Source organism: Numenius arquata, chromosome 23, assembly GCF_964106895.1.
Source record: "Numenius arquata chromosome 23, bNumArq3.hap1.1, whole genome shotgun sequence".
NCBI lineage: Eukaryota > Metazoa > Chordata > Aves > Charadriiformes > Scolopacidae > Numenius > Numenius arquata.
In genome coordinates this window covers 1,444,162-1,465,789 of record NC_133598.1, presented here as the reverse complement: position 1 = coordinate 1,465,789, position 21,628 = coordinate 1,444,162, and the positions used below count along the sequence as shown (strand labels likewise).

General features: G+C 49.5%; 1 protein-coding gene, 1 pseudogene and 1 gene segment (V, D, J or C); 1 reads left to right on the top strand and 2 right to left on the bottom strand.

Annotated features, from left to right (window-relative positions):
- Positions 1-5,140: 5,140 nt before the first annotated feature.
- LOC141474952 (T cell receptor alpha variable 1-2-like) lies at positions 5,141-7,669 on the top strand. The segment is given in 3 exon segments: positions 5,141-5,189; positions 6,141-6,421; positions 7,580-7,669. Coding segments are annotated over 3 exon segments (420 nt in total).
- A 708-nt stretch (positions 7,670-8,377) lies between these two features.
- LOC141474680 (feather keratin Cos2-3-like) lies at positions 8,378-9,202 on the bottom strand (annotated as a pseudogene).
- A 9,828-nt stretch (positions 9,203-19,030) lies between these two features.
- LOC141474602 (feather keratin Cos2-3-like) lies at positions 19,031-19,339 on the bottom strand. Its single transcript, XM_074162568.1, has one exon. It carries the CDS (start codon positions 19,337-19,339, stop codon positions 19,031-19,033), a length of 309 nt encoding a protein of 102 aa, XP_074018669.1.
- Between the last annotated feature and the right edge of the window lie 2,289 nt (positions 19,340-21,628).

Here is a 21,628-nt window from a genome sequence, read left to right as displayed (position 1 = left end):
AGAGTCACGTTTCTTCACAGCAGCTGGTGTGGGGCTACGTTTTGCGTTTGTGCTGGGAATAGCGTTGATAATGCTTTAGTTGTTTCTCAGCAGCGCTTACCCCACATGAGGGTCTTTTCTGCTCCTTAGACTGCCCTGCCAGTGAGTAGCTGGGAGTGCACAAGGAGTTGGGAGGGAACACAACTGGGACAGCTGACCCCAATGGACCAAAGGGATATTCCACACCATATAACTTCATGCTCCACAATTAAAACTGTGGAGGGAAGGAGGCGGGGAGGTTCAGGCTGGTGGGAGCTGTCATTGCTCGGGGACTGGCTGAGCATCCATCTGTTCGTATGAGCAATTGCTTTCCCTTGCATCACTTTTCCTGGTTTTATTTTCCTTTCATTTTGTTGTTGTTTTTATCTTTTTCTTTTCTGTAAGTCTTAAACAACTTTTCACTCAACCCATGATTTTTCTCACTTTTACCCTCCCAGTTTTCCCCTCGTCCCCCTGAGGGTGAGTGACTGAGGGGCTGAGTGGTGCTTGGCTGCCAGCCAGGGTTAAACAACAGCAACCGTGGGTCAATGAGTGAGTCAAGGTCAGGATAAGGTCTCACGACAACAATCTGCATTCAGCAGCATCCAGTGATCACCAGGTGCCTTCACGGAGACGAGGCAGGTCACAGGTGAAGCTGGGAAGTCACTCGCAAGTCAGGGTCCAAACTGAGATCAGTGATGTCCATGTCTAGATACAGGCACTGATGTGTCACCGCAGGAGATGTAACTGTGGTGGGGGCCAAGCACTAGAACCTAAGCTTGAAAGCTGCTCCCACGGGAGCAATGATCCAATCTCCCATCTGGCAATGATCTCAGGAAGGTCAGCTGTCGTGGTTTAGGCAAAATTGGCCTATTACGGGTGACAGATGCTCTCCCCCCACTTCTCGCTCCAAGGAGGGGAGGAGGAAAGATAAAGAGACTTACCAGTTTAAAAGGAACTAAACTACTTTAATGAAATATTAATAATAAAATTAAAAGGAAACAATGAAACAGGCAGAATGTATACAAAACTCGATGAAGCTCTCAGGATGACATCACGGGCAGGCACTGGGGAAGTCCCAGACTGGACTTAGTGAGGGATGGGAACCGGATTCCAGCTCTGGAGTCAGGAACACATGGATTGGGATCAAACACAGATGAACAGACAGGCAACTGGAGAAAGAGGCTGAACCCTTTGATCACTCACCTTCTATACCGAGCACGAAGCAGATGGGATGGAATACTTTGGTGGTGAGCTTTGGGTCACCTCTCCTGTCTGCTCCTCCCTCCTCCGTGCAGGTGGGAGCTCTCTATGCTTTTCAGTTTCCAGACCTCCAGCGGGGCAAATCAGAGAATCACAGAATGATATGGGTTTGGGAGGGACCTCTGGATACCATATAATCTAATCCAACTCCCCTGCCAAAGCAGGTCCACCTACAGCAGGTTGCACAGGAACGTGTCCAGGAGGGTTTTGAATGTCTCAAGAGATGGAGACTCCACCACCTCTCTGGGCAGCCTCTTCCAGTGTTCTACCACCATCAAAGTAAAGAAGTTCCTCTTCATGTTTAGATGGAACTTCTGATGTTCATGTTCGTGCCCATTACCTCTTGTCCTGTCACTGGGCACCACTGTAAAAAGACTGGCCCCATCCTGCTGACACCCACCTTTTAAGTATCCATAGGCGTAGAACAGATCCCCCACTCAGTCGTCTCTTCTCCAGACTAAAAAGACCCAAGTCCCTCAGCCTCTCCTCGTAAGAGAGATGCCCCAGGCCCCTCATCATCTTTGTAGCCCTCTGATGTACACTCTCCAGCAGTTCCCTGTCCTTCTTGAACTGGGGAGCCCAGAAATGGACACAGGACTCCAGATGGGTGCTCACCAGGGCAGAGTAGAGGGGGAGGACGACCTCCCTCGACCTGCTGGCCACAATCTTCTTGATGCACCCCAGGATGCCATTGGCCTTCTTGGCCACAAGGGCACATCGTTGGCTCATGGTCATGCTCTTGTCCACCAGTACTCCCAGGTTTTTCTCCTCAGAGCTGCTCTCTAGTAGGTCAGCCCCCGACCTGTACTGGTGCATGGGCTTATTTCTCCCCAGGTGCAGCACCCTACACTTGCCCTTCTTGAATTTCATCAGGTTCCTCTCTGCCCAACTCTCCAGCCTGTCCAGGTCTCGCCGTATGGTGGCACAGCCTGTGATTGCGAGGCTACTTTGAGCTGATTGTAAAAGGCCTCATCAACTTCCCCATCCTGATCAGGTGGCCTATAATAAACACCCACAACAGTGTCCCTCATATTGGTCTGTCCCTTAGCTCTCAACTCTCTTTTCATTTGACCCACAAGCTCTCAACTCTCTCTTCGTCTGACCCCAGGGACAGCTTTAAGGACATCTCCTCATTCTCTATCCATTCTTTAACATAGAGGGCAACACCTACAGCCCTCCTTCTTCACCTGTCCCTTCTGAACAGCTTGTAGCCCTCAATAGCCACACTCCAATCATAGGATTCATCACACCAGGATTCAGTAATGGCCACTATATCGTATCTTTCCAGCAGCATGGTAGCTTCCAACTCCTCCTGCTTGTTGCCCGTGCTGCGTGCATTCATGTAGAGGCACTTCAGCTGGGCTGTTGGCTGTGCTGCCATCTTAAGGGAGCATCTCTTGAGGTGTCTCACAGGTGTTTCTCTGTTTACTTCAACTACCTCACGCTTTCTCCATAGATTCCAGATCTTGAGGCTATTATAGAGGATTTCCCTCCACACCAAATACAGAGCCTTTTGGTGTGCAGGTGAAGCCCTGAAGACAGAATGAAAGCTTTGAACCCCTTTTCAAAGACACATTTAGGGCCCTGAGAGGAGAGTCCTCTGTCTATCTGTCCCCCACGGAGGCCTGTCTGGCTTGAGTAGCCCACTCAGCTGTTCCATGTCAATGTTCTTGGGCTTCAGAAGCAGAGAGAGAAACCAAGTTCTGCAACGGCAGATGCCCCTCTCTTGAACTGGTAAAGGATCCTTTGTCCAGCTATTATTTGGATGCACTCCCAACTGGCCAGGCAGCATGTATGCCACAGTGATGGTGTCCTGGAATCCAGGGAAGCAGAAGCGGACTGGGATTGTCCATGTTGGCATCTCTAGGGATGAATGGAGCCTGCCTGTAAAGCAGAGGGCAAGGTCATCTATGCCACCTTCTATGCCTCTGCAGCTTGTGTGCCAGTGAGGAAAGCTGTTGGGACACATATGGGTGTGCCTTTTTCAGCCGTGTCCAGGCCCAGGGACTTGGGACACAGGAGTGGACACTCAGCAGAAGTATCCTACCTGCTTGCCTTGCTCCTATGCTTCCCTTGACATCCACCAATGGTCACTGTTGGAGAGAACAGCTCTTGACAGGAGACGCAATTGTTTCTGTGATTTATTTGCTGGCCAAACTTGCTGAATGAGGGAAAATTCCTTTCTTGCCTTGCATCTAGGAATTGTCTGAACCTTGAGCCTGCAATATCAGCCTGTTCAGATACATGGATCAGCCTTTGGTAGCTTGTAGAAAGAGAGATGGAGAATGAGGGCAGTGAGAAAGCTGATGAAGTGACAGATGGATGCATTTGGAGTCAGGCAAAATTGAAATAACTTTCTGGCCTTACAGATCAGACGCAGAAGGAATTTGTTCTGCAGTTCCCACCAGAAGCGAGCATCCAGGTAGGACACAACAAACCAGGATTTTTCTCCAAAGGCCTGAGTCAAGAGCAGCCAGGTCCTCTGGAGACAGACAACTTTCAGGTTCCTGATGTACCTTGGACAGTGCTGTAGACAGAGGTTATGGGTCAGACAGCCAGGAAGGCAGGGGATGCCTGGTGGCCAATGGCTGAAGGTGAGTCAGCAGTGTGGCCTTGTGGCAAAGCAGACCCACTGCACTATGAGATGTCTTAGCAAGTGTGGCCTGCAGACCAGGAAAGTGATCCTTCTCCTCTGTTTGGCACACGACACCATGCCTGTGTTCACTTTGGGGTTCCTTGGTGTGTAGGAAAGCTATTGACATGTGGGAGCAAGTCCAGTAGAAGCCTCCAAGGCACTCAGGGGGCTTGAGAACATGACAGACTGAGACCTTTAGGAAAAGAAGGCTCAAGGGAGACATTCTGGGTTTCTATGTGCTATGAGGATGTTGAAAAGATGGAGGCAGGGTCTTCTCAAAGGTGCACAATGGTAAGACAAGAGGCAACAGACACAATAAGGAATCTGGGGAATTCTTTTTAGATATAAGAAACTCTTTTTATTTTGACCCTGAAAATTCTCAAGTACTGAGATGTACTGGAATGCATCTTCCAGAGATGATGTGCAGGCTATGGCCTTAGAGATTTTCAAGACTTGACTGGACACAGCCCTGACCAGCCTGATCTAATGAGACCTGCTCTGAGCAGGGGATTGGAATGGGTTTGTCATGTTTGTTTCTTAGACACTAGAAGTAAAGAGAGCAAAAACACAGATCTGATTGGTTTTGACAAAACTGAGAATGGAAGGGTTATGGTCAGGTGGAAAGCTGCTTGTTGTTTGGCTTTTTCCCTCAATGAGCTTTACAGAATATGATTTATGAGGTGGGATGGGAAGTGTGGCAGGAATATTCACTTATTGATTTCCAAGATAACTTTTTTTGGACAGAGGGAGAAAGTCCCTGGTGCCTGTAGGGGTGACTACGGCAGTGGGTGTCTGCAGGGTTTGGGGGTGTTGACCATTGTGTTTCTGAGAGCTACAGCTTTGGGTATGCTGGCAGGAGCTCGGGACTAGACACTGTGCAGGAGCCAGGAGAGGCCAACCCAGCCAAGGGCTTGAGGATGGAGAGAGAGAAGACAGAGGCATCAGGGAAGGAGAGACTCCCAAGGTGTTGCACAGGGGGATGGTCAGAAAGGTGGGAAAGGCAGACAGTGTTGCATGCAGAAGCAACATGTGTTACTGTTGGAGGAGCAAAAACCACAGCAAGGACATTTCAGATGTGTTAAAAACAAGCAATTTCTCCTCCCCATTTCATTCTTTGCTCCTCCTGCAGAGTCATTTCCGGCAGCTCTGCTCTCTCGGGACTCTTGGTGGGGACGTGTGGGTTTTCTGAGTCTCTCTCACAGACGCAGGAGGATCGGTCTCAGCATGCACCTCGGGTATCTCGTCCTCACCGCCTTCCTGAGGCAACCACTGGGTAAGAATTGGCTTTGACTGGAGGCAGGATTCCTCTTCTTCCCAGGAGACCCTCACCCCCTCAACAGATCTCTGCAGGAGCTGCTCTTGAATTATGGGCAAATGTAGGGAAACATCAGCTCACAAGTGTGGTTTTGCACCTGCTTTCTCAAGATACTGCTAATGATAGAAAAGAAAAGATGAGAATGAGAAGAAACAGCTCCTCTCCTGACCATCACAGACCCCTTGCCTTCCTTTTCTCTTGCCAACCATCCACCTCTCACTGCCTCTCTCTCCTGATCTGTCTGGGCCCAGGGTTTCACAGATATGTCATTACAGAAGCTCTTTTCTATCTCGGCAGTATGCATTTTCCGATGCACAGGGGTTTTGCAAGTTGATGCAGGGACATGAGAGCTCTCTCATCCCACTCACACTCTTCGGGTGTCCCAGTCTCTCTCCTGGCTGGCACATGTCATGCAGCTTTCCCAGACTATCCATTCCTCCTGCAAATCCGCAATGCCTGAGCTTCCTTTTCCCTCCCTCCCTGACCTTGAAGCCTCCTGAGAGGACAGAGAAGGAGCAGCACGATGAAACTTCTCACAGGAGTTCCCTTCATCTCTGACCTCTCTAGAGGTGTCCTGGGGCCATCACAGGAGGGCCAGACACCACAGGCTGCTCCCTGGAGACTCCGGGCAGCAGGATAGTAGTGACCAAAGACGTGGATGAAATCAGAGCTCTCCTCTGGGGGTATCCCTGTGGGAGGTAATTGGCATTATTGTGCTGTGGGATCCACACTGAGCTGAGGTCTAGGGCCTCCTGTCCAAAGATACTCACCGCTTTGCTGTTCCCATCCATGGGGCTCTTGCTGCAGAGAGAGGCACAGGGAGTCTTCTCCTCTGACATTTTGCCTCTGCTCTTGTTTTGCATCTCGGAACCTTGCCCTGCTCAGTCACTGTTCCTTGATTTTTTCCAGGCACCATGGGACAGACCACTGTCACCCAGCAAGAAAGACAAGTAATAGTGAAGCAGAGACACACCTTCCAGACAACCTGCACCTACCAGAGCTCCTACTTTGGAGTCTTGCTCTGGTACCAGCAGAGGAAAGGCCAAGGTCCCCAGCTGGTCTCTTCTCAGGTCACAGATGGCCACAAGCACAATGGCCATCTCACCACCGAGCTGAACACCACGGGGAAATACAGCCTCCTGCAGCTGGAGGAAGTCAACGTCTCTGACAGTGCCTTGTACCTCTGTGCTGTGCGTGACACCCCGGTGCAGGGAGCTTCCTTGGCTGTGCGAGAACCCAGGGGAGGGAGGGGATGTGTCTGTGCAAGACTGAGTTTCATGGAAAGGGCCCTCAACATTGTTTCCTCAATACATCCAGAACTCTGCTGCCAAGATCTTCTTTGCAGGAGGGCCCAATGTAGGTGATGTGAAAGGAAGGAGAAGGTGATAAAACAGTCTCAGGTTCTCTTGTTTTCACCTTGGGTTATACGGTTATTATGCCAACAGCTCTGGTTAGCTGACAAGCAATGCTTGGGTTTGGGATTGCTTGGGCAATGGTTCCTTGCTGCTGTTCTTTACTTTCTGTTTTTTCCTGCTGCATATTGCTTCATCAGGGTGTCCTGTGGGCCTGTCTCTTTGAGTATCTGCTCCAGGATGTGTCCCTCAGAGGTCAGAGTTCAAATAAAGATGAGAAACCTAAATAATGTGCCACAGGGCATTGCTCCTCCCTGGAATTACATGATTACAATAAATTTGGAAAACATTCAGCCTTTGGACCCTCCAGTTGCTGCGTGGCTGTGTTCTGAGTCCTGGAAGCTTTCTCTCCCTAGTGCATTTTGCTGGTCCTTGGAACTCTTCTCATGCCCAATCTCATGAACTTCCCCCAGCACCACCTCATTTATTCTGCAGTTGTCCCAGGCTGTTCAGCTTTATGCAAGATCTCAGTGGGGGAGCAAAGGGCACCAGGCAGGAGTAGACAACAGGCCCTTCCAGGAGAAGAGCTGGCCTTGGGTAAAGCTACTTCATGCCTGGGAGAATGCCCAGCAGCCAGGGGGGCTTTGGCACTGGCTACTGTCCTTGGGGTGCCCTGTCTGATGGGAGCTGGGGGTGTGTGAGAGACATGAGTGCCCTCACGTTTTCCCTGGCCAGGCTGGGAACGGCATCAACTTATGAGTCCCCTTAGCCCTGTAACTGCTGGGTTGTGCAGGGAAATCTTGGGGGGCAGAGGGTAAAGAGGTTACGTGCCCTCACTGCCCTTGCCCTTGGGTGCAGGCCATGCTCCCTCATTCAGGGGACAAGTGGGAGGATGAGGAGGAGGACAGGTGCTGTTTCAAAGGCTTTTTCTCATTTCACCCTGACTCCTGCATCCTTTGGGGCCACCTTCTGACTGAGTTTCTTTCTCCATCATAGGGCTATCCAGAGTGTGAGGAATTCCTTTCTGTACAAGATTCTGAGCTGCTGACCCCTCAGTGCATCCAGCAGCACCGGGCTCATCTCTAAGGGAAAGCAGTGGTCAGTCTCCCTGTTGCAGGACATGCTCTGAGGCCAAGGGATCATATGTGAGCGGAGATGCTTGAATACAGGGCCTGATACCACTGGCTGTGGAGGAGCTGTGTAATATCTTCCTCAGATCCCATAGACAGTGACTGGAAGAGACCCATTGCCCTGTGTCCCACCCTCCCCTTCCTCTTCTGCTTGTGCCCCCACCTTATCCCCCACCACCCAAGACAATGCCTTTCTTCTTTGGCAATACAAGACGATGTCCACCAAGAAAAGGATTACATGGAGGAAGAGGCTTGGATGCAAAAAGCTTTAATGACTCTAAAGAGGGATATGAGTTCACTTCTGAGAGGATGCCAGTGCAGGTATATCACCATCAGCTGCTGAAAGTCTGTGCCCATTGCCTATGGTGGAGATACACAGGGCATCCATCTACCTGTCCCACAGAAGGAGAGGATCCAAGTAGATGCCTCAGGTTGGCTCTGGGGTTCTTAAAGCACAGAACAACAGAAGACAAGAAAGATGGGAGAGAGAATAAGGCAGGGAAGTTAGACTTTGGCCATCATTTCAGAGATCCTGAGCTGCCCTCCTTTGGAAGGGCGGCACTGGATGCTCAGCCTCTCTGAAATCAATGGCAAGGGGCTCTGTCCTTAATCCAACATCAGTTTCTGGGTTCTGAGGTCTTTGTTCAGGCTGTCACCAGTGGATTTAGCAGGGTGGACATCTGCTGCCACAGTAGCGGCTGGTGATGCAGGAGAGGTCACAGCAGGGAGAGTTGATGGGGACTCCATCACAACTGAGGATGCTGCCAACAGCAGCGGAGGTGGAGGATCCCACCACGGTGTTCTGTGGGAAGGAGCTGAGGATGGGTCCGGGCAGGGTCACCACCACAGCAGGAGGCTCAATGATGACGGTGGAGTTCTGGCACTGCCTGACACAAGGCTCATTGCAGCTGTTGGCCAGTGGGGTCGGGCCGCAGGGCCGGCAGCAGGGCTGGCACTGGTCATAGCAGGACATGTCTTGAGGATGGAAGTGCACCTGGGAGAGAGATCAGGGAGGAATTAGAGGTATATGTGAGGAGCAGTCTGCCACGAGTTTTTCACCCTGCAATGATCATATCTATAGCACCCGCAGAGCCAAGAGGTAGAAAGCGTGCAGTGAGGCAGAAGGAAATTCTTGGCCTCATGCAAACAATTTAATTCAAAGTTTTGGTAGGACTGACAAGGTTGCTACCTATGTCTTCAATGAATAGCCTTCTCGGGCAAGTCCCAGACACTCTCTGAGTCAGACTTACACCCCTTTTTCCCCCTCTCAAGCTGCACCAAGAACCAGCATAGGATAGACAGGCACACATCTGCATGAATAGAAAAAAGACATGAGGAAAGGACTTCAGACTGACCTGGTTCTCAAGGAGAAGGAGGAGAGCAAAGCGGATGAGAGAGCAGGGAGTTGGGCTGGCTTTTATGGTGGCCCTGACCTGCCCCAGGCCCAGAGGAAGCTTCTACGGAAGTGGCAATTTTCCAAGCTGCTCATGGGGAGCAGAAAACATCCCAGCTAATGACATGGGCTGGGTGGTTGTTTTCCCCAATGCTGCATTCTCATTTCCTGGCTTACGCTGTCCACCTTCCCTCACGGAGGGAGTGAGGGAAAAAACAAAACAAAAACAACACTTCTGAGTGCTGGTTTTGACAGGCCCCATGATATCTGGGGAAGGAATGTGTCAGTGCCTGCTGAAGCCTCAGCTCAGGTGCCAGATGGGTACAGGACAGGCAAGTGATGTTGGCCTGGGGCACACTGGTGGGGTTCGCCATGGCTGCATTGACAGGAAGGCCTCATATACTCCCAATCCTGAAATCTTTGACTGGTCACCCAAGGGCCTCCCTCCTGGGATCGTCCCCTGCGAATCTGCTTTCATGAATCTACAAGTGACATTTAGTTTTTTAAGAACCTCCTTTCAAAAGCACAGGAGCAGGCAATTCCATTGTGTCTCAAGTTAAGCAAGCGGGGCAGAAGACCCCATGGAAAAAAGAACTTGTACAATCTGTGGAAGGAAGGTCAGGCTTCGCAGGGAAGGTACAGAGCTGTGGTTCACATATGCAGAGAGAAGGCAGGAAAGGCCAAAGCTCAATTAGAGTTAAAAGTGGCCCGTCTTGTGTCAGACAACAAGAAAGGCTTTTTTAGGTGCACTGATAGCAAGAGGAGGTGTCAAGAAAACATTGGGCTAATACTTGTTGAAGATGCTCACCTGAATAATAGAGATGAAGGAAAACTTGAGGCATTCAATGCTTTTTCTTTTCCCTCAGTCTTTAATAATGCTGATAGACCTCAGGCTGTCCATTCCACTCCGTTGGAGAACCATGAGTGCAGGAACAATGACTTCCCATTTGTAAGGGACCAGTTGTATCATCTGATTGTTCATACATCCATGGGGACAGACGGGAGTCATGCCAGAGAACTGAAGGAACTGGCAGATGTTACAGCAGGAACCCCCTAAATGATCTACCAAAGGTCTTGGGAGTCTGGGGAGGTCCCTGATGACTGGAAGCCAGACAATGTTAGGCCAACTTACAAGAAGGGCATGAAGCAGGACCCAGGAAACTACAGACCTGTCAGTCTGACCTCAGTCCATGGAAAAAAATTATGGAGAAGGTCATACTGGGTGCTATTGAAAGGTGTTTAACAAACAATGCAATCATCAGGCACAGTCAACATGGGATCACAAAGGGAAAGTCCTGTTGAACTAATTTGATATCCTTCTGTGATAAGGTCACCTGCCCAGTGCATGAAGGGAAAGCCGTGGATGGAGTTTTTCTGGATCTTAGTAAGGCTTTTGATAGTGTCCCTTACAACATCTTTCTGGAGAAGTTGTGCAGCTGTGGGATGAGCAGGTACATGGTGTGCTGGGTAAAGAACTGGCTGAAAGGCAGGGCTCAAAAGGTTGTAGTGAATGAGGCTACATCAAAGTAAAGACTAGTAACCCCGGTGTTCCTCTGGACTCAATTCTAGGCCCAGTTCTGTTCAATGATTTGATCAGTGATGTGGATGCAGGAGTTGAATGTACCAGGAGACATTTTGCTGCTGATACCAAACTAGAAGGTACCATTGACTCTCTGGAAGAACAGGAGACCTTGCAGAGGGATTGTCCTGGTTTGAAGTAAAACCGAACCAATTTTCTGTTCTGTAACTTTACATCCTAGCTAGGCCTCCTCTAACTCTCTGAAATTAACGGCATATTGTGGAGAAAACTGCTCGTTCTCAGAGTGATAAGACCAATGTTTGTGCTCCATGCCAAGGAATGGTATGCAGGGAGGCCCTTGCTTATACTTATTGCTATAACAACCAAGGTCAGGCAATTTCGTTATTTGCCCCCTTAGAGGGTCGGAAACGGAAAAAACGTAGAGGGGTCATGTCGGTGGGGAGGAGTGGACAGGACAGGTGACCCAAACCTGACCAAATGGGGTATTCCATCCTATCTGCCCCATGCTCAGTATAAAAGCTGAGGGATCAAAGGGTCAGCCCCCTTCCTGCGATGGCCGACGTCCAGAGAGGACTCTGTCTGTTCATCTGCCTTTGATCCCAATCCGTGTGTTCCTGACTCCAGAGGAATCCAGTTCCCATTCGTCACTGAGTCCAGTCTGGGACTTCCCCAGTGCCTGCCGGTGATGTGACTGTCATCCTGGGAACTTGATACGGTTTTGTATATATTGTATCTATTTCATTATTTTCTTCTTTATTTTTATTTTAATATTAATTTTTCATTAAAGTAGTTTAGTTCATTCTAAACTTCTGAATCTCCTTATCTCAACCCGAGCCCTGCCGCTTCCCCAGTGCCTGCCAGTGATGTATTCCACCCCTTATTCCATACCATTTGCATCATGCTTAGATTACAACTACTATCATCTATAAAATCTATACATACATACATATATAGATAGATATATGTAAATCACTCAGTTATAATTTATCTCTATATACAAAAGCTTAAGTCCATTTCACAGCAGATCAGGTTCTCAGGGTAGGAAAGACAGTGTGAAATTCATTGTAGTTCGTGCCCATGGGTAACATGTCCATCTCGGAGAAGTTTTACTAGACGCCACTTGATCAATCCGGCTAGTTTTCATCCTGAAAAACACTTATAGAACACTGTTAGTATTATAAACAACTAACATCATACTCGGAATTAAGTATTCTCACCCAGGGTCAAATTCCCTTGAGGTACACATTGAACTTCTCCATTCTTCAGCATCACCCACCAAGTACATCCAGGTCCTTGAGCAAAAACAGTCCCACGAATGGGTTTGCCTTTGCCCGAGGCAGGAAAAACCCATACAGTTTTCCCCAGCATATTCCTTTCATGCACCACAGGGACTTTATCCCCTTCTACAATATGTAAAAGGTCTGATTGAGCAGGACCACCTCGATTGATGGATCCCCTGGTATTAACTAACCAAGTAGCTTGAGCTAAATGCTTGTCCCAATTTTTAAAGGATCCACCACCCATCGCTTTCAGGGTAGTTTTTAACAATCCATTGTATCGTTCAATTTTTCCAGAAGCTGGTGCATGATAGGGAATATGATATATCCACTCAATACCATGTTCTTTTGCCCAGCTACTTATAAGATTGTTTTTGAAATGAGTTCCATTGTCAGATTCAATTCTTTCTGGAGTACCATGTCGCCACAAGACTTGCTTTTCAAGGCCCAGGATGGTATTCCAGGCAGTGGCATGGGGCACGGCATAGGTTTCCAACCATCCGGTGCTTCCTTCCACCATTGTAAGTACGTAATGCTTACCCTGGCGGGTTTGAGGGAGTGTGATATAGTCGATTTGCCAAGCCTCCCCATACTTGTATTTCAACCACCGACCTCCATGCCACAAAGGTTTTAACCTTTTAGCTTGCTTGATTTCGGCGCATGTTTCACAGTCGTGGATAACCTGCGCAATAGCGTCCATGGTTAAATCCACCCCTCGGTCACGAGCCCATTTGTACGTTGCATCTCTTCCTTGATGACCTGAAGTGTCATGGGCCCATCGAGCTAAGAACAATTCACCTTTATGTTCCCAGTCTAAATCTGTCTGGAAAATTTTAGCTGCTCGGTCCACTTGCTGATTGTTCCGATGTTCCTCAGTGGCTCTAATGTGCCAGGCCATCGAATCCACACAGTCCAATAAACTCGGTTATCCCTCTCCTCCTCCTGGCTGGAGGCAGGGCAACCCTAATGCTGAGGACAGCATCTCCAATTGCAAGGTGAGTTCCTGTCTGGACAGGGACAGTGCATATTCTGAACTGGAGCAGCCATATTCATGTAACCATCCTTTCTTCTGTTTGCTTTACCTTGCAACTCAAGCACTCGTGCCTGCAGGGCTGAAGTAGGCTTTTTATCCCATCTCCTCATGTCCTCTCCATTATTGCAGAAGCAAAGCCACAGGAAACCTCGAAGCGAGTCCTGTTTCCCTTTGGTTAGTCTCATAGGAGGGCGTTTTTTCTTAATGGCTGCAACTCTGGTCTTAACTGCAGCTTGGGTCTGAGCAGGCACCTCAGTCTGAGCTGCAACTTGGATCTGAGCAGGAGCTTGAGCCTGAGCTGCAACTTGAGCCTGAGCTGGAGAAGAGTAAGATTCTCTCCCAATCTCAGCAAGTTTTTCAAGCAGTTTGTGAAAAATTGTCTCGTTTTGCTCAACTATTGCCTTGGTCATTTTCTCCATTGTCTCATTCTGTGTCTTAGCTATATTCTCCATTGTTTCAGTTTGTGTCTTATTCATATTCTCTGTGGCCTCATTCTGTGTTTTATTTTGTTCAGCCATCTTCTCAGTTTGTTCAGCCACTTTCTCAGTTTGTTCAGCCACTTTCTTAGTCAGGTTTTCTATTGCTGCAACACCGATGGGACGAGAGAGACTATCTTCATACTGTCGCACCCTATCAGCGACCTCATTTACAGTTGGTGTATCAGTATCAGATGCTCCCCAGACCATTGTTGACAAAGTGTGGGAATACACTGATGGTGCACTCTGCACAAACTTTTTCAACAAAGGTCGTTGACATGGCATTTCATCAGGATTTATAGTCACTTGCCAATCACCATAAATCACTTCTCGAATAGCCAGTTCTCTCAGGTATTTAATACCTTTCTCCATGCTGGTCCATTGCCTTGGACGGCATTGGATATCATCCTTATAGTGATATCTGCTCCTTACAGCTGATAACAGTCGCCTCCAGAGACTGAGAACCTCTGCCTTATTCCCAATCGCTTTATCAATACCTCCCTCTTTGGCCAGATTTCCCAGCTGGCTGGCTTCTCTACCATCTAAGTCTATGGAATTAGCTCCACTGTCCCAGCATCGGAGCAACCAAGAGAGAAGTGGCTCCCCATCATGATGAGTAAAATCCTTCCTTAGATTTCGCAAATCCTTTAAGGACAAAGAGTTAATAATTACATCTACATCTGAGGCATCATCCTGTATCGAGGCTGGCTGAGAAGGACCCTCTCCCCTATCTACCTGAGAAGGGGCTGCCCAACTGGTTGACTGTGTTGTAAGAGGGGGTTTTCCTTTATCTACACCAGACGGACCCTGTCCTGCATCTTCATCAGAGGAAGCCTCTCCCGAGCTCTCTAGCTTGGGCATGTCCTTGTCGTAAGGGGCAGGGGACCGAGCCGACCTCTTTTTCTGCTTCCTGGTCACCGGAGCAACTTGTGCCGGTGTTGCTGGCACTGGGGGAGCGGCAGTGCTCGGGTTGGGAGCTGGAGCAGTGACAGCGCTGGCTGTCGGGGCCGGAGCGGCCGGTGCAGCTGCGGGCGTGGGAGGGGCTGGCGACGGAGATGTGGGGGGTGCGGGCGGCGGAGTCACTTTCACCGCCGCCTGCGGAGTGACCGGGGCCGGGCCGGGCCGGGGCGCGGCTTGTGCCGAAGCCGGTGCCGGAGCCGGTGGGGGGGCGACCGCTGCCGCTGGGGCCGGTGTCGGCGGGGCCAGGGGCGTGGCTTTCGCCGGGGCCGGAGCCTTGGCTTGTGCCGGTGGCTGTGGGGGAGCAGCCGATGCCGTTGGCACCGGTGTCGGCGTGGCCTTGGCCGGTGCCGCTGGCTTGGCTTGGGCCGGGGCCGGGGTTTGGGCTGGTTCTGTTTGTGTCTGAGTAGCAATAGTGCATGTCACACAACGCTCACTTCTGCACTGACATTTCATAGCAAATGCTGCCTGCATTACATTCAGTGAAATCGACACCACTATTACAATTAAGTGACCGTAACAATAATCACAATCATTCTCCAAAGAGCCCACAGGTTTTTCATCCCCTAATTCCGTTGGTATCACTTTGGGATAATCACTAAGAGGCAAGGTAAACTTTCCCCAGGCAAAATCAAAAGTGTAATTAGCGGCAGAATCTATTATGCGATGCCTGAAACATGAAGATACCCTACCAAATGCAAATCTCAGATTATACACCTGAGCACCAGCCCACACCAACATAGCACGCCTATACCACCGCATCCAAACACAGAACAAATATAAACCTATCTCAATACAACAAGTCAATATGTCCAACCAGTTAAGCACCGCTAAATCAATCAACTTCATACAAAAGTCTCTAAAAATATCATATACCATATCCTGTAGGTACAACATGGTGAAAGCTATCGGTTCTCCCTGAGCAAACTGGAATTCAAACTATTCAGGCAATCTTAACAGACCACAGTCATCGTGCCCCACGTTGGGCGCCAATGAATCTGTCGTGGTTTTGGCTGAATTTACCAAAACCGGACCGGCAGATGGCCCCTCCCCCCCTTCCCCCCCCCAAAAGAGGGATCTAGATAAACTGAAGCATTGGGCAATCATTAATAGCATGAAATTAAATAAATCCAAATGACAGATTCTGCATGTGGGATGGAGTAACACCAAACCCAAGTCTAAATTGGGAGAGGAGTGGCTGGAGCAGCCCTGCAGAAAGGGATCTGGGGGTGCTGGTTGACAGCAGGCTCAACAGGAGTCAGGCGTGTGCGCTGGCAGCCAGAGGGCAAAGCACATCCTGGAGGGCATTAACACAGTCCAACCAGCCGGTGAGGAGAGGAGATCATCCCACTGTATTTAGTGTTGGGATGACCTCCCCTTGAGTTCTGTGTGTAGTTCTGGGCTCTACAATTTCAGAAGGAATTGAAGGTCCTTGACTGCGTCCAGAGGAGGGCAACAAAGCCTGAGAAAGGGCTGGAAGGAGTGTCCTATGAGGAGTGGCCAAAGACTTTGGGCTTGTCTGGTTTGGAGAAAAGGAGTCTGAAAGGTGACCTCATGGCTCTCTACAGCTTCCTGAAGAGGGGAAGTGGAAAGGGAGGTGTTAATCTCTTCTCCCTGGGATCCAGGGATAGGACATGTAGGAATGGTTCAAATCTGCATCAGCGGAGGTTCAAAATGACATTACTAAACATTTCTTTATGGACAGAGTGATGAAACACTGGAACAGGCTTCCTAAAGGAATAGAGCATCGGTCAATGCCCGAAGCCTGTTAGTGTTTAAGAGGCATTTGGACAACACCCTTAATTACATGATTTAACTTTTGGTCAGCCCTGAAGTGGTCAGGGTGTTGGACTAGATGGCTGTTGTAGGTCCTTCCCAACTGTAATTTCTATTCTATTCTATTCTATTCTATTCTATTCTATTCTATTCTATTCTATTCTATTCTCCTATCCTATCCTATCCTATCCTATCCTATCCTATCCTATCCTATCCTATCCTTCACTTCCCCAGAGTTTGCACTTACCTTAATACTATGGGTACACAATCCCCGCTTCTCCACTGCAAATGGGGTCTGGGGCTCATCAAGCTGCTGCACCCCAGAGAAAATCCTGACTGTCAAACTTTCACATTCCCTGATGCTGTGCAGGAGACTTGAACTGCTTGCCAACTGCTGAATGCCCACCGCTTGCTGCCTGTTGTGCCTGAGAATATTCTGTGGTCTTACAGGTGCTGGCAGCTGCTGTTCTGGGAAGTGCTCTGGAAAGATGTTTTTATTGAATTTGTGGAAGGCTTAAGTTTTGTTCTTTTGCTCCTTTACAGGGTTTTTGGTGAAGCGGGGATGGAGTATGTGGAAAAAATGTACCTGGTACCTGTAAATTAGCTGGAGGAGCTATAGGTTCTGCTGTTACCTGGGGAAGACATGAGGGCTGATGCTGTCCTCTCTTTGGATGCTGAAATGAGGGACATTGTTCAGATACCAAGTTTGGTGGTCTAGGAGAAAGCTTAGGTGTATACAGATACTTGTCAAAAGTACTTCTCTCACAAAGAAAAGAGCAATCAGAAAAGGGGTAAAATAGCTGCTGCTTTTCCAGAAGAAAACAAGACGGAGGTGGGAAAAGCCCCTGGAGACTCCTGAGGACTCCAGCCCTGTTGGTCAGGAAATGCCAGATATTATGCATCCATGGTATTGGAAGAATGTGCACGTGCTCCTTGGTGAACTAGGGCAGCACAAGCATATTTCTTCTTGGGAAAACCAGGGCAGTTTTGTGTACGAAAGAGATGGCATTAAGGGGCCTCACCTACTTGATTGAGACCAGTGTGTCCTTCAGACTTGTGACCCATCTGAGAAGACCAAAAGGCTGGAATGTTTTTATGAAAGCCATGGCTGCCATTGTTGCAGAGGCTCTGGGAGTGCTTCGTGCTGATTCTCATTGCCCCTGCGTTGCCACTTGACTCAGCACTGCCTCCCTGGTAAAAGTGGTTCTCCCATCCCCACCCCATGCAGAAATGACCTTGTCCCCTGTCCTAGTCCTGTGGTGCTGGTGGTGTGTGGAGTTTGTGTGAGGGCAACTCCCCACCACCACAATGTCCCAAACTGTGGAGATGTGGGACGTCCTTGGCCTGTGTGTGGGGAGCAGAGGTGCTGCATGGACCACAAAGGCCACTTCAGCCCCAGGGCTCTGGGAATGCCATGCCGAAGGAGGTTGGTGCCTGGGGAAATGCACCCCGGCTGTGCTGGTGCATGCCCTGTGCAATTCAGAGACAGCTCATGGATCCTGCTGACAATTGTATGAAATCCCACTGTCACTGCCACGTCTCCACAGAGCTGGGAATATCTCCTCTCACACAGCACCTTTCCAGACTAGAGCTGGGTTGTGGCACTTGTGGGGCCGTAGAGTTATTGGGGCTCAGGAAATCTGTGCTTGAGGAAGAACAGGCAGCACAGAGCAGTGTTGTATCTCTGGGTACCAGTCACTGTCCTAGGCCTGCCTTCACCCAAGGGGGTGTTGGGTTCACTGGGACAGGGGACTCCAGTGTGTGGTCTGCTGTAGCTGATACCAATAGTGACTTGTGAACACCTCAGCCATACATATGGTGGCCACAGATAGGCCATGCCAGATGATGCAGGGTGATAGGGCTGCACAGAGAAGTTGTCGCTGCCACCTGTGTCTCAGTGTGCTGACCATGGGCCCTAGATGAGGTGGTGGAGGGAAGGGGCAGGTGGAGTAGGGACCCTGGGCCATCCCCAAAACTATTTACCAATTCCTAATTCCTGTTATCCTTTGGGAACATCATTTTCTGAGCCACCTTGCCCAGCACAGCTCCACCCAAAGCAAGAGGAGCACTCTTCCCCAAGAGTTTGCAACACTGTGGACTTCCTGGGGATGCCCTCCTCTCTGGAGGGCAACAGTTGTCAGGTTGCCTGTTCACATGACATGATTCACAGGCAAAGGTTTATTTCTGAGCAGAGAAACAGCAAGGCAAGGACTGATGGCCATTGGCAGTGGAGTAACTAGGGATGTCTTCCTCAGAGTCAAGAGGCAGTGCCTGAAAAAAGACTTGCTGCAGTGTCCTCCACACTCCAATGCCTTGAGGAGTGATGAAGGGTTCCCCTGTGCACTCACCCAATTCCTCCTGCATGGCTTTCTCCCCCCATAGTCAGTGTGCAGATGGAAAGACCACATAAAGGACACAGGCAGGGTTGCAGCAATTGTTTAATGAGTCTGAAGAGCGAAATGAGGTCATGCCAAGTGGAGGCCCCAGTGTGGGGAGCATAAGGAGCAGACAAGAATGTGTTCCCCTTTTCCTGTGGTAGAAATCCCACAGGGCGTCTATCAACCTGCATAGCAAAGGGAGCCAGGAGCCAGGTCCCTCCAGGTTGTTTTCTGGAGTCTCACAACAGGCTTTGATGGGAACACAAGAAAACAAAGAAAAGAGACAAAAAGAATGAGAGAAAGACAGGAACAGGAAGGGTAGATGTTGGCCATGTTTACAGAGAACTCAGGTTGACATCTTCCCATCTGCCCTTGCAGGGCAAGCCTGAGATGGTGAGCTGTTCTTAACAGCATGTAGTTTAATCCTCTGTCCAGCACCATTTTCTGAGTTCTGGGGGGTCCTTGTATGAGGCCACTGCTTGCATCTTTAACATGGAGGGCATCTGCTGCCACAGTAGCGGCTGGTGATGCAGGAGAGGTCACAGCAGGCAGAGTTGATGGGGACTCCGTCACAGCTGAGGATGCTGCCAACAGCAGCGGAGGTGGAGGATCCCACCACGGTGTTCTGAGGGAAGGAGCTGAGGATGGGTCCGGGCAGGGTCACCACCACAGCAGGAGGCTCAATGACGACGGTGGAGTTCTGGCACTGCCTGACACAGGGCTCGTTGCAGCTGTTGGCCAGCGGGGTTGGGCCACAGGGCTGGCAGCAGGGCTGGCACTGGTCATAGCAAGACATGTCTATGGGTCTGAGGTGCACCTGAGAGAGAGGGCAGGGAAGAAGAATAACACAGGCATTCATTCCTGTCACTGTACCATGAGGGAGCCAAAGAAAATGCAGGGCTAAAAACTGGAGGCTGTGCAGCGATATATGAGGACTTTTTGGCCTCATCCTTACAGAGCCTAAAAGGAGTCACCAGCTCCTCTGACACTACTTTCTGACCCCTGAGTCCAGAAGCCACCTCAGCACAGTCTCAGCCTCCCTCCATGTCTAACCTTCTCCCTGCTTCCCTCTACCATGACAAGCAGCCCTGTGATCTGACATAGAACAAAACCAGTGTCAACTGAGAGGTCCACTGAAGAGAAACCTCCTTTTTGAGACAGTGGAGAAGGAGAAGGGGGTTCACACTCACCTGACTCCAGAGAAGGAGGCAAAAGAAGTGGATGTGAGAGCAAGGAGCTGGGCTGGCTTTTATCATGGACCTTACTGCCCCCAGGCTGACAGAGGCTTCCCTTGCAGAGGTGATTATTTGCTGACAAGTTCATCTTGAATGCAAAACATCCCGGCTAATGCTATGGGCTCTGTTTTGGCTTCCTGAATTGCTGTCTTCCCATTTCCTGCTTTATGCCAAGCCCATTCCCCAGTGGAGGCATCCTTTGTATGACAGGATGAAAGGCCCAAGCATTTCCAGTGCAAAACACCTGATTGTGGGCAGAGGACTCATCTCACGTGCGGGAAGAGTCCAGTAAAGGTCACTCAAGACACACTAAAAGCTGGCTTAGACAACACACACACTCAGACACTAATCTAGACTTCTAGGCATCTAGAGTTAACTGAGAACACTCAAGACACTCAACGAGAGGCTGTCTACCCTGTCCAGGGCACAGGACTTGGACTTAACAATCATCTTCTCCAAATCCTCTTTCAAAGAGCTCATTGGGGCTGAGGGAAGACTGATCTGCACTCAGTGAGAGCAACATGCCCAGCGTGATCCTGTTCACACTCACAAAATCCCTTTCCCCGCTCTCCATCTGTCCCTGAGTACCAGGGACGCGGATATGAGCTTTAGCCATGAGATGGAGGTGTTTGTAGCTCTGGTGGAACAGCCTGTGGGTTCACTTCTGTTCATTTGATGAAGCAACCCATGTACACATGACCAGGTAAGGCAGGCCCTGCTGTGAGCTTAGTTCAGAGTTCAGAGGCCACCACTGGACAATTGCAGGCTCAGTGTCTCCAGAAAGATGATTCATTCCATTTACTGTAGGGTGGAATAAATCCTGTGTGTGAGCTGATGTCTCTTCGTTGACTTTGGGAATAGTCTGTAGGGTCTGTTAGAGCAGGTCCAAAGGAAGGCTACAAAAATGCTCTGAGGATTGGAACACCTCTCCTGTGAAGAAAGGCTGAGAGAGGTCGGGTAGTTATGCCTGGAGAGGAGAAGGTTTTGGGCAGGCCTTCTTGTGGCTTTTCAATATTTATAGGGGTCTTATAAGAAAGAAGGAGAAAGATGTTTTGCCAGGGCCCATAGTGACAGGACAAGGGACAATGGCTTTAAACTGAAAGAGGGTAGATGTAGATTGAACATAAGGAAGAAATGTTTTACAATGAGGGTGGTGAGACACTGGAAGATGTATCCCAGAGATGTTGTGGAAGCCCCATCACTGGAAATGTTCAAGGTGAGGTTAGATGGGGCTCTGAGCAACCTGGTCTGCTGAGAGATGTCCCTGTCCATGGCAGGAGGGCTGGACAGGATGGTCTTTCAAGATCCCTTCCCATGTGTGCAAATGCAAATGTGTGCAAATGCAAATGTGTGCACAGCAGAGGAGCATGTATGTGAACATGAACATGCACACACATCACTGAGAACTCATGCACCAGCTCTCAGCCAGCTCTCAGCCTCTCAGGATGAATCTAGCCAAGCCCTTTGGACCCCACAGTTAAGGCAATGAATCAGTTACTATCAGCTTTACTGAGCTCAAGAGCTTGACACTCCTTCAATCGGCTGTTTTCTCACTAGAAAAGAGACAGAAACCACAGTGGAGTCAAAGCTGCCATGACCTTTCCAGACATTGAGCCTCTCTGTGTCCCAAATCTGTGGGTCTTAATATAATTAATATAAATATAAGGGATAATATAAAATCTAAAGAACGTCTATATGGCTGCAGCCACAAAGAATCCCCACATTACATTTGAAAAAACTCCTCCAGCCTTAGGTGCCTGCAAGTGTCCTAAGTGATCTCCTTAGGAGAGATGTACAGGTGTGAGACCAGTCCCAGATCTCTAAAGGGAGCAGTACCTCAGTGGTGAGCC

Coding starts and splice junctions, on each gene's coding strand:
- LOC141474602 (XM_074162568.1), bottom strand. CDS start 19,339: ATGTCTTGCTATGACCAGTGCCAGCCCTGCTGCCAGCCCTGTGGCCCA.